Source organism: Carettochelys insculpta, chromosome 2, assembly GCF_033958435.1.
Source record: "Carettochelys insculpta isolate YL-2023 chromosome 2, ASM3395843v1, whole genome shotgun sequence".
Classification (NCBI taxonomy): domain Eukaryota; kingdom Metazoa; phylum Chordata; order Testudines; family Carettochelyidae; genus Carettochelys; species Carettochelys insculpta.
In genome coordinates, this window is record NC_134138.1 from 36,188,644 (window position 1) to 36,201,530 (window position 12,887).

At 48.0% G+C, this 12,887-nt stretch overlaps 1 protein-coding gene across 2 annotated transcripts in view; it reads left to right on the top strand.

The window, feature by feature from the left end:
* The first annotated feature begins 560 nt into the window (after nucleotides 1–560).
* The window catches only part of SYBU (syntabulin), a 65,102-nt gene continuing 52,775 nt past the window's right edge, over nucleotides 561–12,887 (top strand). The window contains exons 1-2 of one of the 2 annotated variants that reach the window (XM_074985648.1): nucleotides 561–694; nucleotides 3,339–3,555. In XM_074985648.1, the coding sequence (XP_074841749.1) occupies nucleotides 668–694; nucleotides 3,339–3,555 (244 nt within the window). In that variant the 5' untranslated portion in view covers nucleotides 561–667. Of the gene's footprint in view, nucleotides 782–3,338; nucleotides 3,556–12,887 lie in introns of both variants that reach the window. The other variant, XM_074985647.1, reaches the window with a different exon arrangement.

A 12,887-nucleotide genomic window follows, 5' to 3' on the forward strand; every position in this document is an offset into this window, starting at 1 on the left:
CCTAGGGTAATCTCTGATCTGCAAGGAGACCCCAGCACACATCTCCTTAGGAAGACGCTCCAGTTTCCTGCCCCCGGAGATCAGCGTAAGGCAGACACTCCGACGCTAGGGAAGTCCTGCAGACGTTGCTCGCCGATGCTTAAAGCGGCTGCCTAGGACAAATACGACGTGAGGAGCCGGGCAGGCTTGCACGGTGCTGCGAAGCGGCAATTCTCCCTCCCAGCGACAGGTGGCCGGGAACAGCAAAGAGCTCCGGCCTTCCTTCCCTGCAGCTAATGCCGGGAAAGGCGCTGCGGGCGGCGGCCCCCAGCAGAGGAAGCCGGGGTCTGCACTGGCCTCTCCCCGCCCAAAGGCCGGGCGGGCGGCTGCACCTGGCGGCAATGGCAGTGCCGCTCTCTGGGCGCGGCGACAGGCTAAGCCGCCGGACGGGGCGGGCCCCGAGCCCTCCCCGCAGGCTACAGCCGGGCAGCAGGGAGCGGCCAGCCCGGCAGGCTGCTGCAGCGCCGGGCTGCGGCGGCGGTACCACGTGTCGGGGCGGGGGAGCGGCGGGCTGGGCTAGGCTGGGCTCGGGCGGAGCGGAGCGGCCCTGCGGTAGCTCCCGCTCAGCGCCTGTCCCGTCTGCTCTCTCCCCGCCAGGTGCAGCCGGGCCGCGCCCCACCGAGGCGGGATGGGACCGCTCCGCGAGGGCGGCAAGGTGAGCAGGGCCGGCGGGGCGGCCCCGGAGTCCTTCGGCCGCAGGCGGCGAGTCCCGGGAGATGGGCCCCGGGGGACAGGAGCACAGGTGCGGGGCGGAGCCGGGGTCTGGGGAGGGGGGGAGTGAGGCTGGCAGGGGAGGGATTGGGGGTGATGGGGTCAGAGCTGGTGGGGTGCGGGGCTCTGAGATCCAGGCTCGGAGGAGGTGGGGTGGGGCTGGCAGGGGCGGTGAGGAGGGGGCGGGGGGCAGGTAGGGGATCTGAGAAGTGGGGCTGGGGCCTGGCAGAGGTGGGCGCTGAGAGCTGGCAGGGGCTCGGAGGACGGGAGTCAGGAGTTGAAGAACAGGGGGTCTGAAGAGGGCAATATTGAGACTGATTCTCTTGCTAGTCCTATCCCCCTGCCAGGCTCAGTCCCCCTTTCTGACAGCTCCCCCCACCTGCCCACCCCAGGGATGGGGAGGTCTGCAGAGGTGGAGTGGGGCTGACAGGGCAGGGCGTGGGAGGAGGTATCCATAACCTTGCCAACTTTCTAGTAGCCCCAAACTGAAGAAACACCCTCACCCTGCCCCTTTCCTGAGGCCCCACCCATTGCACTACATTCCTCCTCCCTTGGTAGCTCCTTCTCCCCCACCCTCGCTCACTTTCACTGAGGCTGGGGCAGGGAGCTGGGCTGTAGAAGAGTGAGGGTTCCTGTTGGGTGTGCAGGCTTTGCCATAGGCCTGGGGCTGAAGGGGTTGGGGTGCTCTGAGCTATGGCAGGGAGCAGTGTTCCCTCTAACTCTTTATGTCTGTGTGCAGAATGAATTTTTCTGTGCATCGATATCGAGACGTGTGACGCATAATAACATTCATTCTGCATGTGGACGCTCTGGGGTGGGAATGGGACAAAGGGGTTTGGAGTGTGAGAGGGGGCCCTTGGTTGATGCAGATGAGTGCTCTGACGAGGGGTGAAGGCACTGGGGATGTGGTGCAGGACAGGGCAATGAGGTTGGGAGTGATATGGCTGGAACTTGGGGCTCAGGAATGGGGCACAAGCTTACCTCAGGTGGCTCCAGTCAGCAGTACAGTGAGGCTGAGGTAGGCTGTTTGTCTGTCCTGGCTCTGTGCTGTGTACGGAAAGCAGTCAGCAGATCCAGTGCCTGGGCGGGGATTAGGAGGCTCCTGTGTGCTGTCCACAGGCACCAGCACTCTCAGCTGCCATTGACTGGTTCCCGGCCAACAGAAGTGTGGAGCCATTGCACAGGGTGTAGGCAGCATGTGTGGTCTGTTCCTCCTATCTAAAAGCCAGTCCTGCTGACAGTTTTCCGGGCACAGTGTGGCACTAGGACAAGTGGAGACTAGCCTGCCTTGGCCTGGCAGCACCGCCAACTGGACTTGTAATGGCCAAGTTGGTGGTGCTGACTGGAGCTGCCAGGGTTCCTTTTTGACTGCGAATTCCTAGTCATGCAAGGTATTGGGGCTGGATGCCTGGTCACTGGACACCTGGTCACCCACGGATTGGGGCTGGCAGGGTAGGGCAGTCTGAAGAAGAGGGATTGGGCTGATGGGGGTCTGTGAAGGGAGGATTGATGTGGCAGGGGCAGGAGGGTAGGAGGAAGGATTGGGGCTAGCAGAGGTACAGGGGCCCTGAGGAGGGTGACTGGGGCTTGTTTGGGCACTGCATTGACAGGGGCTCTGCAGAGAAGAGGTAAGGAGTGGCAGAGGTTCAGAGCTAGCAGGAGGACTTGAGGAGAGTAGATTTGGGGCTGGCAGGGGCTTTGAGGAGTGTAGGTCATGTCTGGCAGGAAATGGCTAGAGGGTGCTGTTTTGGGATTGCCCCGGAGAGATGGTAACCAGGCCCTCTGTTGCATCAGCAAAGGCCTGGTAGGAAGTAGTCATTTGGGGCCACCTTCCACCAGTAGCAGGACAAGAGGTTACTGCCACCATCACTGGGTGAAAGGGGCTGAGTCATAGAATCACAGAAAGGTACTGTTGGACAGAACCTCAATGGGTCGTCATCTACCCCAGTGATCTGCCCTCAAGGTAGGATGAAATAATAAGTAGATCATTCCTGACAGATGTTTGTCTAAGCTGTTCTTAAAAACCTCCAGTGTTGGAGATTCCACAACCTCCATTCTTTCCAATTTATTCCAGTTCTTGGCCAACCTGTCAAGAAGATGTTCCTAATGTTTAACCTAAATTTCCCTTGCTGAAATTTAAGCCCATTGCTTCTTGTCTTATTCTCAGATTTAAAGGAGCACATTTTTTTTCTCTTTCTTCCTTGTAACAATGTTCTATGCACTTAAAAGCTGTTAACATGGGGGGACATGATGTCTCTGAAGAGCCAAATGCATCTGTCATCTCCCCCTGATCCTTCCCCATGCGGGAGTTTCCATCTGTGTACATATCAAGAGAGGAGCTCAAATGTGAGCTGGGATGGGTTATCCCTCGGTATTTGGGATGATGGGTGCTTGTGTGAGGGAGGTTACACTGGGATATTTGTGGAACAGTTGTTTGGAAGAGGGTAGTTTTGGAACGTGGGGGAAGGTTGTGAGTAGGAGCTTACTGCTGGGGCGTTTGGAAGGGTATTTATGATTTGGGGTTACACAGCAGGGGATGATATTTATGCAGATAATGTCTTGCGTCCATCTTGTTTGCTTTTGAGTAGGAGCAGAAACTTCAGCAGGAGAAGGAGATATCTCGCAGCCGCATCCCCCGGCTGCTCCTTCGGCCTTATGTATCCCCTCAGAAGCAGCAGCAGCAGCAACAGAAAGTGTCTCCAGCTTCTGAGTCACCTTTCTCAGAGGAGGAGAGTAGAGAGTTCAACCCCCACAGCTCTTCTGGAGGCTCAGCAAGGACCATCAGCAGCAATAGCTTCTGTTCAGGTACCAGCACCCAAACACAGCGTGACTTTGCAAAAGCAGAGATAGATGGCCTGATTTATTTCCTATCATTTTACCCCAGGATAAATTAAGAGTAACTCCACTGGTGTATGTGAAGTTTGTATGAATGTATTAAGCCGAGTTTTGGGCGTGTAACTTGTTTGGCTGCCAGTAATACATTGGCGTTCAGTGGCTTTTCCTTATATACTTAGTCTAGTCACTGATAGGAATAGTGAACACATTTAATGCCCCAATTTTATTATTATTAATTCACTGGGTGCCTTAGGATTCCATAGTGCTTTGCAGATAAAAATGAAAATTGGTTTCCACTGAAATACAGTATCTGGTTTTTGTATATGTCTGTAAGTGACACCAGATGTTTCCATTTCAGAGTCAAAAGGCTTTTCTTTCCTATCCATTGCTAAAAAGTTGGCATCTTTATTACAACAGAATAGTTTATTAGAGGTACATGTAGATGAAGAAAGAGTCTTAAAAGCTGTGTTTGTCTAGAAAATATGGACAAGCCTGGAGCCAAAGGAGCTAGATTAAAGGCTTGGGTCACGAACTGGTTTTGTTTTTTGTTTTTTTTTAACACAGAAATCCATACTTATTTAAGGTTCAGTGTGTGGATCAGTAGCAAAATGTATACCAATGTGTTCAGGTAGAAAAATGGTGGCTGCAATCTTTAGTGTACAAGTGATGTCGATTTATTGTTTGAAAGTTCAACCTTCTTCCAAAGAATAGAAAAATGCTGCATTGACTACTGGGAAATATTTAGCTACTTATGCATTGTGCAGGACAGTGGTCCTGTGGAAAGTACATTAGCTCATTAATGTATCAGAGTGCAGAAATAAATTGTAGCTCTTGAATCACAGTACACGTTCAGTCTTAGCAAAAGACCTACTTTTCCAAGATTGTTTAAAATACATAGCTGATTACCCTTTATGACATGGAAAATTTTAAACCAAATATCTAATATTAGACAATTGCTTCTTTAGAATCTAGCCTACTTTCAGATCCTATCCTGCAAAACAGATGTACATGTTTAATTTTCTGCATTGTGAATAGTCCTACTGATCGTGTGGGAGTATGAGTAGGCTGTGGCCACACTAGCCCCTCCTTTTGGAGGGGAAGTGGTAGTGTGGCACTTTGGGATATGCTAATAAGGCACTGCCATGAATATACTGTAGTAGAATAGTTAAAATACATTCAAGAATAGTTATCTTTCCTTGCTGAGGAATAACACTTATAGTACTCATACATGGTTATATCACTGCATTCTTACCTTTGATATGTTTCGGGGCTTAATGCCATGTTCTGTTAGATTATCATTTCATGAATAAAGGGTATTATCTCAAAAATAGTGGGTTGAAAAAAGGGTTCCTACTCATCTTTCCATAAAATCTCTTAATGTTCAAGAAGAACAAGTGCAGAATTCTATGCACTGTTACAGGCTGGGGACTGACTGGCAATGTGGCAGTTCTTCAGAAAAGGGCCTTGGGATTACAATAGACAAGAAGCTGGATATTAATCACCTGTGTGCCCTTTTTGCCAAGAAGGTTAATGGCATATTGGCCTGTATTAGTTAGAGATGCCAGCAGGTCGAGGGAAGTGATTATTCCCCTCTGTTCAGCACTGGTGAGGCCATAGCTGAAATAATGCATCCGCTTTTGAGTCAAAAGGATCTGGACAAGTTAGGGAGAGTTCCATGGAGGGCAAAAAAATTGTTCGGGGGTTGTTGTACATGACTTACGAGGAGGGGCTGAGGGAACTGGGCTTATTTGGCATGCAGCAGAAAAGGATGAGGGAGGATTTGACAGCAGCTTTTAACTGCTTGAAGGAGGATTCATTCTAAACAGCATGTCCAGTTTGAATCATAAGAACGTCAGAACAGGGACCTTCATCCTTTGGCTTAAAAGTGATACATGCAGCAATGGAGGTTAAATTTCGCAAGTAATAACTTTGGAAGAGGTGCAAACATCATGAGGAGATCAACTTTCTAATCATGAAAAAGGCCTGTGAGCATTAGCATGGAAGATCTAGAGCCCTTCCTTGTGATAACCAGCATTATATACACTAAAATACAAAGAAATAAAAATTGCCTGTATAAATAGCAACTGCAAGTAAATCCACACCTGGAATAATTCCTTTCCCTTATTTCTTCCCCTGAAAAGTCTCTGCCCGCCATTCTTATTTTATCATTGCTGCTGTGCTCGTCTGTGGAAAACACCGTTTTTTAAAAAATGTACACTCAGCTCTCCTCTTTAGCCCAGTGTACTTGTGACTGCTGTTTGTGTCCCTAGAGCTTCTGAAACTGTTAATTTTCCTCGTCTGTCCTTCTTTCCGTTGCTTGTGCTGTCCCTGATGCATACCAGAAGGCTTCAGGCTCTTCTCCCTCTGCCACTGACAGGAACAGAATCTTCTAGGGACCGTTAATGTTGTGTCAGGCAGGTAGCCGGCAGAAACTAAAAGGGGTTAGGACCTCTGGGAATGCTAATAGTACTGCAGTCATAAAAGCAGGCAGGCGGCATGGAAGGAAATACCACTCAACAGTGCAAAAAAAACCACTTACTTTTGCTCCATAAACTCTGGCCTGGAGTACGGGTATTAGTACTTGTTGAGCTTATATTTAATTTTGTGAAATGATTTCTGTCTTGCTCCTCTAGAAGACTCTTTTTTTTATCAGGGAGAGTTAATAAATGTTTGTGCAATGTATCGCATATGTAATGTTACAATGTACTCATACAATTTGGCTGTGTCTACACTGTCTGCTGTTAGGAATAAGGGGATTTCGAAGTTGCCGGGGCCCTTTCGAAAAAGGGGCCCTGTCTGGACGAGCCGCGTCAATTTTGAAGTGCCACGGCTGCCGGCATTCTGATGAGGCACTGAATATGTATTTCAGCGCTTCATTAGTAAACTTCAAAATGGCCATTTGCATGGCCATTTCAAAGTTTTGGGCTGGTGTAGACACAGCCTTTGTGGTAGTAGCTCTTTCCAAACTCTCACAAAGATAATACAATGTACAGGTATTATTATCTATTATATTTATGTATATATACTTTATATTTTAATTTATAATTATTATCTTTATTCATTAAATTCTTGATAAAATACATTTTGAAATAGACTGCTGCTGTCCAATGCATATTAGACATTCTTTAAACTTTATTTAACAGTATGTATGGGAAATAATCTTTATTCAACAAGTATGTGTGTCTTCAGTAGGTGCTGCTTGTCAGCTGACAGTGATGCACTTCTCTTCCTCCAACCTCTACCCTCCATTGGATGGGATGTTAGCCGTGCTGTGATTTATTTCAATTACCTCTTATCTGTATGGCCGTTTCTACACAGGCCACTTTCTTTGAAAGTGGCATGGTGAGACATGGCCTGAAATATGCTAATGAGGTGCGGATGCAAATTCCCCACACCTCATTAGAATACGGTCACATGATTTGGAGTCCGGAAGACCGTTCTTCTGGACTCCAAAACGCCGTGTAGAAGCTCGGCCCCGGGGGAGCTTCCGGAAGGAGCGGTCTTCTGGACTCCAAATCATGTGACCGTATTCTAATGAGGTGTGGGGAATTTGCATCCGCACCTCATTAGCACATTTCAGGCCGTGTCTCACCATGCCACTTTCAAAGAAAGTGGCCTGTGTAGAAATGGCCTATGTGCTTAGCTACTTTGTCTTTCAAAATTTGTTTCAAGACCTTGCATACAAGGGGCTTCCTTCATGGGTTGAAGGCAATGTTTGGCTTAGGGCAGTGTTTCTGATCTTTTTTATAAAGTACCCCTTTTTAAAAAAAATTGTAAGTACCCTGTAGTGAGGTGCAGTGACCTTCCCCTGACTCAGAGGCAGAGGGAGCCTCCCAGAGGCCTGGGTGGGTGGGCAGGCCCAGAGCACCTGTGCCATGCCCTGCAGAGAGTGACACTTGGGGCAGGAAGTGCCAGACAGAGCCCAGGGCTCTTTAAAAGGGTGGCCTCTGAGGTGAGCAGAGGCCACTGCCCAGGCATCTGAAAGTGGGAGCCAAAGAGCCCCTGTAAGACTGGTCAGCCAGCTGCTCTGACTGAAGCCTAGAGGTGCAGCTGGGCCTGCCGCTGGCCTGCTACCCGGAATTCCTGGATCTCGAGCCACCTGTCCTAGCTTTAGAGCCTGCCAGCTACCCCCAGGGCTCAGACCTGCCCAAACCTGAGAACCTGCCAGCTATCCAGATCCATGGCCTGCCCAAGCCTCTGGTCCTGTCACCTACCACAACAACGTGGACATGCCCAAGTTTCCAAACTTGCTCATGGCTACTTACCTGGAGGATGTGGACCTCCCTGATCTCTGGGAGCACTTGGAGTATGACCCACGCAGAAGGAGGTAGACATAGGAAGCAACCCAAGGAATGCTCTGCTAGACCCCATGTCAGCGTGTTGCTGGCTGGATCACCACTGACCCAGCTACTGGTGTGAGCTGCTGCCAGGGCCCCGGGCTCAGGTGCAGTGGAGTGGGTGGGCCTGCGCCCTCCTCACTTTCCCTCTAGAGAGGTAGGCCCTCACCTCTCCAAACCCACACTGCCTTGGTGGCGTGCCTGCTGCTCTACCCTGCTTCAAGGGTGCCACTTGAGTACTGTTTGCTTGCTGAACCCTATTAAAAAGGAGCTGAGCCTTCCCCAGACTACTGTTGTACCCTGTACTAGGGCAAACAGTTCATATATTGTTAGTGCGCTTAGCCCTGCTGCCCAGAGCTGAGGTTTGTTGACTGCTACCTACCCTACCCTACCCTACCCTAATGCCAGGGCTTCTACACTGTTACTCAGCCCTGCTGGAAGCGGCTGATCTTATTAACTGCTTCCTTGCCCTGTGCCAGGTCATATACACTGTTGCTCAGCCCAGCTGAAAGGCACTGACTCTTACTAACTGCTGCCTCACCCTGCCCCAGAGCCGGGGTTATGCTATATTGCTCAACGCTGCGGAAGGGTACTGATCCCTACTAATTGCTGCCCACGGCCAGGGCGTATGCCCTGTGGAAAGGTGCTGAGCCTTACTAACTGCTGCCCCAGGGCCAGGGCTTACACACTGTTGCTTAGTCCTGCTGAGAGGTGCTGAGCTGTGTTGACTGCTGCACTGCCCTGCTTCAGGGCGAGGTGCCTGGAGACTGTGTAGTTGTTTGCTCAGTCTTGCAAGAGGTGCAGAGCCCTATACTGACCACCCTGAGTCATTAGCGAGGTGCTGTGATCTTTTCCTCCCTGGAGGGGGTGACCCCTTGGCACTGACCTCTACATACCTCCAGATTTTTCTTGCACACACCTAAGGGTGTGCATTCCATTGGTTGAGAAACATGGTCCTAAGGTAATCTGAGGTTTTGAACAAGTGCCATTCAACCTTTCCAGATCATGGTACCCTTTTCAGGAGTTAGATTTGTTTTGCACAGCTCCAAGTTACACTTCACTTAGAAAAACATGCAAAAATATCACAGAATACTACTACTGTAAACTTAATGACTTTCCACCATCTTATTATCAAATAAATGAATTGGAATAAAAATATGGTACTTACATTTCAGCATAAGGCATATGAAATAGTAGAAACAAGTCATTGTCTGAATGAACTTTTAGATTGTACTAACTTTACTAGTGTTTTTTATGTAGCCTGTTGTAAAACTAGGTAAATAACTAGGTGAGTTGATGCGCCCCCCAAAAGACCTTGGTGTCCCCCCAGGGATACATGTACCCCTGGTTGAGAAACACTGGCCTAGAGTCTGTTGTCTGCCTTTTTAATAAAAGAGAGACGAAGTGGGTGAGGTAATATCTTTATGGGACCAAACTCTATTGGTGAAAGAGACAAGGTTTAACCCCACCTGCAGTGTCATAATATGTAGACGGCAAATTCAATAGCTAGAATTCCCAAAAAGGCTTTACAAGAGCCTCATTCTTTCTCTCTCTCGCCAACAGATGTTAGTCTAAGGATATTGTGTCAGCCACTCTGGCTCTCTAATATCCTAGGACTACATCTATCCTACTGCAGAAGATGGACCCGTTCTGGGTCAATCTTCAGGGGTTTTATTTTGCACATGTGAGAAATGGCCCTTTCCAGGGTCAAAGGTGACGCCAGCACTACTCACGAGCAGCGAGGATTAAGGACGGTAGCTGGGAAAAATACTCCTAAGGATCTTCTTATGTGTACACAGACATTGAAGTGGACTACTGATAAGTTGGTTTTAGCTATACAATTTGCGTAGCTGAAATTGTGCATTAGCGATCAACTTCTATGTCTAGTACAGACATGGCCTAGGATCGCTAGGGATACAACGTCACAGCAAACAACTTTGTGAAGCTGTGAAGCAAGTTAGTTGGAGGGGAGAAGAGACATCCTTTTTATTTTATGAAAGCTCATCTTTTTAATGTCACTTTTAATTTTGCCTTTTAGCAGGGCTGATACTTTTTTTTTCCCCCTCAATCTGTGCATTCATCTTTGTTTTACATTCTTAACCAATTGACAGGAAACTATACAGAAATAGTTGGTTAGCTGAGATGCCTTAAAGAAGTATATGGTTTGATGATCAGTTGCAGTAGAGGGCTGTTTGGGCTACAAGAGCGGTTTAATTTCAAATGTAACTTAGTTTTCTGGCTTTTAGTTTCATCTGCAATATCTCCTTGCTAAAAATTATAAATAGTATTACCAGTCATCTAGGAGCTAGATGGCAAACCATGGTTACAATAGGGGCCCCGTTGTTACTCAGAAAATTCTGGCCAAGATTTTCAAAAATGGGACTTCAGAGCCTAAGCTGAGGCTTATGTTCTTGTTTTGGCCTCTATGTTCACAGTGTTTACATTGTAAACTCACTGTGCCTGCAGCAGAAGATTCTCTGCTACTGTATCCTATTCATATTATCCACATGCATAGTCCACTTCAGACCATTTGCTGATTTGTCCAGCTATTGGTTGGTACCTAACGTGAGATCAGGATAAGTGCTTGTGTCAGTAAAGCAAACAGAATTTAGCCATACATATATACTTATTTTTATCAGCTTGAATAAGCTGTTTGTCGCTAGCTGCAATAACTGAGTCTGAGGGACTGTACAGGCTCATAGGAGAGAGAGAGACGACTTCATTCACTGTAGGCAGTTAGCGTGCAGTACTTTGTCATGACTGAAATAATTTTTCGCTAGGATAGTGACGTAGGATGTGTTAGGTCAGCTACTGAAAGTGGATCGTTGTTAAATTTCATGCTTATTGTATATTTCCAGGGGTGGAAAACAGAGAAATTTGCATTATTTTAGTGGGTCAACAATGCGGAGACAAAATATGAGGTTCTTATAATAGATTATAATCCTTATTTGTTAGTTTCCCTATCTTTATATCTGTTTTCAACAGAAGTAATGTTTTGTTCGAATATTGCCTCGACTCCTAGTTTATATTTTCTTTTATTGAGAGTTACTGTGTCAGAGAAATGTGTTTTAAAATTGCTTCCACATTTGATGTCAAAAGCTTTTTCACAGCCTTCATTCTATTTGCTTGAATTGTGTCATCTGAAACAGAGGGTATGTCTCTACTTGGTTGGCATTCGAAGCATTGTGATTGATCTTCTGGAGTTTGTTGTGGGTTTTGTTTTTTTTTCCCTGCAGGTGGAGATGTAGCAAAATCAATCTGCCTGGGCTTGGCTGTCAACCCAGGTACTCTACGCTATTGCACAAAGAAAGGAACAGTGGTGCGAGCCCGAAGAGCCAAGATCTACACTAGGGCAGAAAGTCGATTCTGATACCTTGATTCTAGCTACGCCAACACAGTAGCTAGAATTGCATATCTTGGATCAACTTTGTTCCCTAGTATAGACCAGATCAGAGTCCTTCTCAAGCTCTGCAAGTTTGTGACACCCATTGTTGTAGGTGCTCTTCTACAGGGGCATTCTGGGAACAGCTAAGAGAACCAACCCTGAGTAAATTGCTTAAAATTGGGCCACTTACAGCCCAGGCTGTGATTTCCTTCTCACTGAGGCAAATCAAACCAGTCACAAAAGTACCTGTCAGCCCCTCTGGCCAGCTAGAGTCCACACAAGTGTAACCCTTCCGCTGGAAGGAATTGGCAGCAACAAGGGCTGGGTTAAACATCTAGGGGTTTCTTTTCATCCATTTCACACAGAACCGGCTCGAGCCCCCCACCCAGTAACCTGGGAAATTCACACACCCCTGGGTGCCTCGGAGAGTCAATGCTTCCCCACTCACAAGCACAGAGTCAGAGTGTAGAAAAGAAACTTCTGATGAAAAAAGTGGGAAAAATCATATGGCATAAACTTGGGAAATACCACACCCAGAGTTCATAACCAATCCTCAAGTAACGGTCCCAGCTCAAATGGATTGAGCAGTGTCCTTTGCCTCTGAGGCTCATTAGGGCAATACTTTAGGCTGTGTCTACTTGGGCACAAATCTTCGAAATAGCCATATTTTGAAGATTACTAATGAGGCACTGAATATTCAGTGCCTTATTAGCATTAGGATGCTTCTAGCCACGGTGCTTCGAAAGCGCGCAGCTCCACATGGCTACCCGGGGGTCTTTTTCGAAAGGACCCGTCCCTTTCAATATCGCCTTATTCCAATCAGTGGTCGGGATAAGGAGGTTTCAAAAGGGGCGGGGTCCTGTTGAAAAGGACCCCCATGTAGCCGCGCTGAGCTGCGCGCTTTCGAAAGCAGGGCTTTTGAAGCGCTGCGGCTGGAAGTGTCCTAATGCTAATGAGGTGCTGAATATTCAATTCAGCGCCTCATCAGTAATTTTCAAAATGGCCATTAGCATGGCTATTTCAAAGATTTGTGCCCATGTAGACACACCCTTAGACAGCCAATCCACAGGCCCAAACTTTCTTTATACCACCCCTTCAAGCACCCCACTTACAACTTGGTCCAGTCCATGCTGGCCCTGACATATCACCAGAGGCAGTGCCACCTTCACACTGGTCCAGCTTTCAGCTTGCTCCCTGCCAGCTACTGGCCAGCCACCAGTCACACCTGCTGTCCATCTGCTGCTCCTCCTGCTGGCCATCTGCCAGTCCAACCATCCAAGGGATTGCAGCTCTTACTGGCTTCAGCTGCCACCCTGTGACTTCAGCTCGCGCTGTCTGCCAAAGTAGTCTCATTAAAAGATACAAACACTAGTATCGAGCTCTATCTTTTAACAGGTGGGGAGGGTTAGTCAAATCAGGCTTACAGCTGTATAGCCAAGGCACTTAGGTAGCTGGTTCAACCCATATCCCTCCCTTTCTGCTTTACAATGCTTTAGGCCAGGGGAGCCCTCTGCAATCCATTTCTTATGCAGTTATGATGACTCCCCTGTCCCTCACAATGACTTCCAGCATTGGTAAGA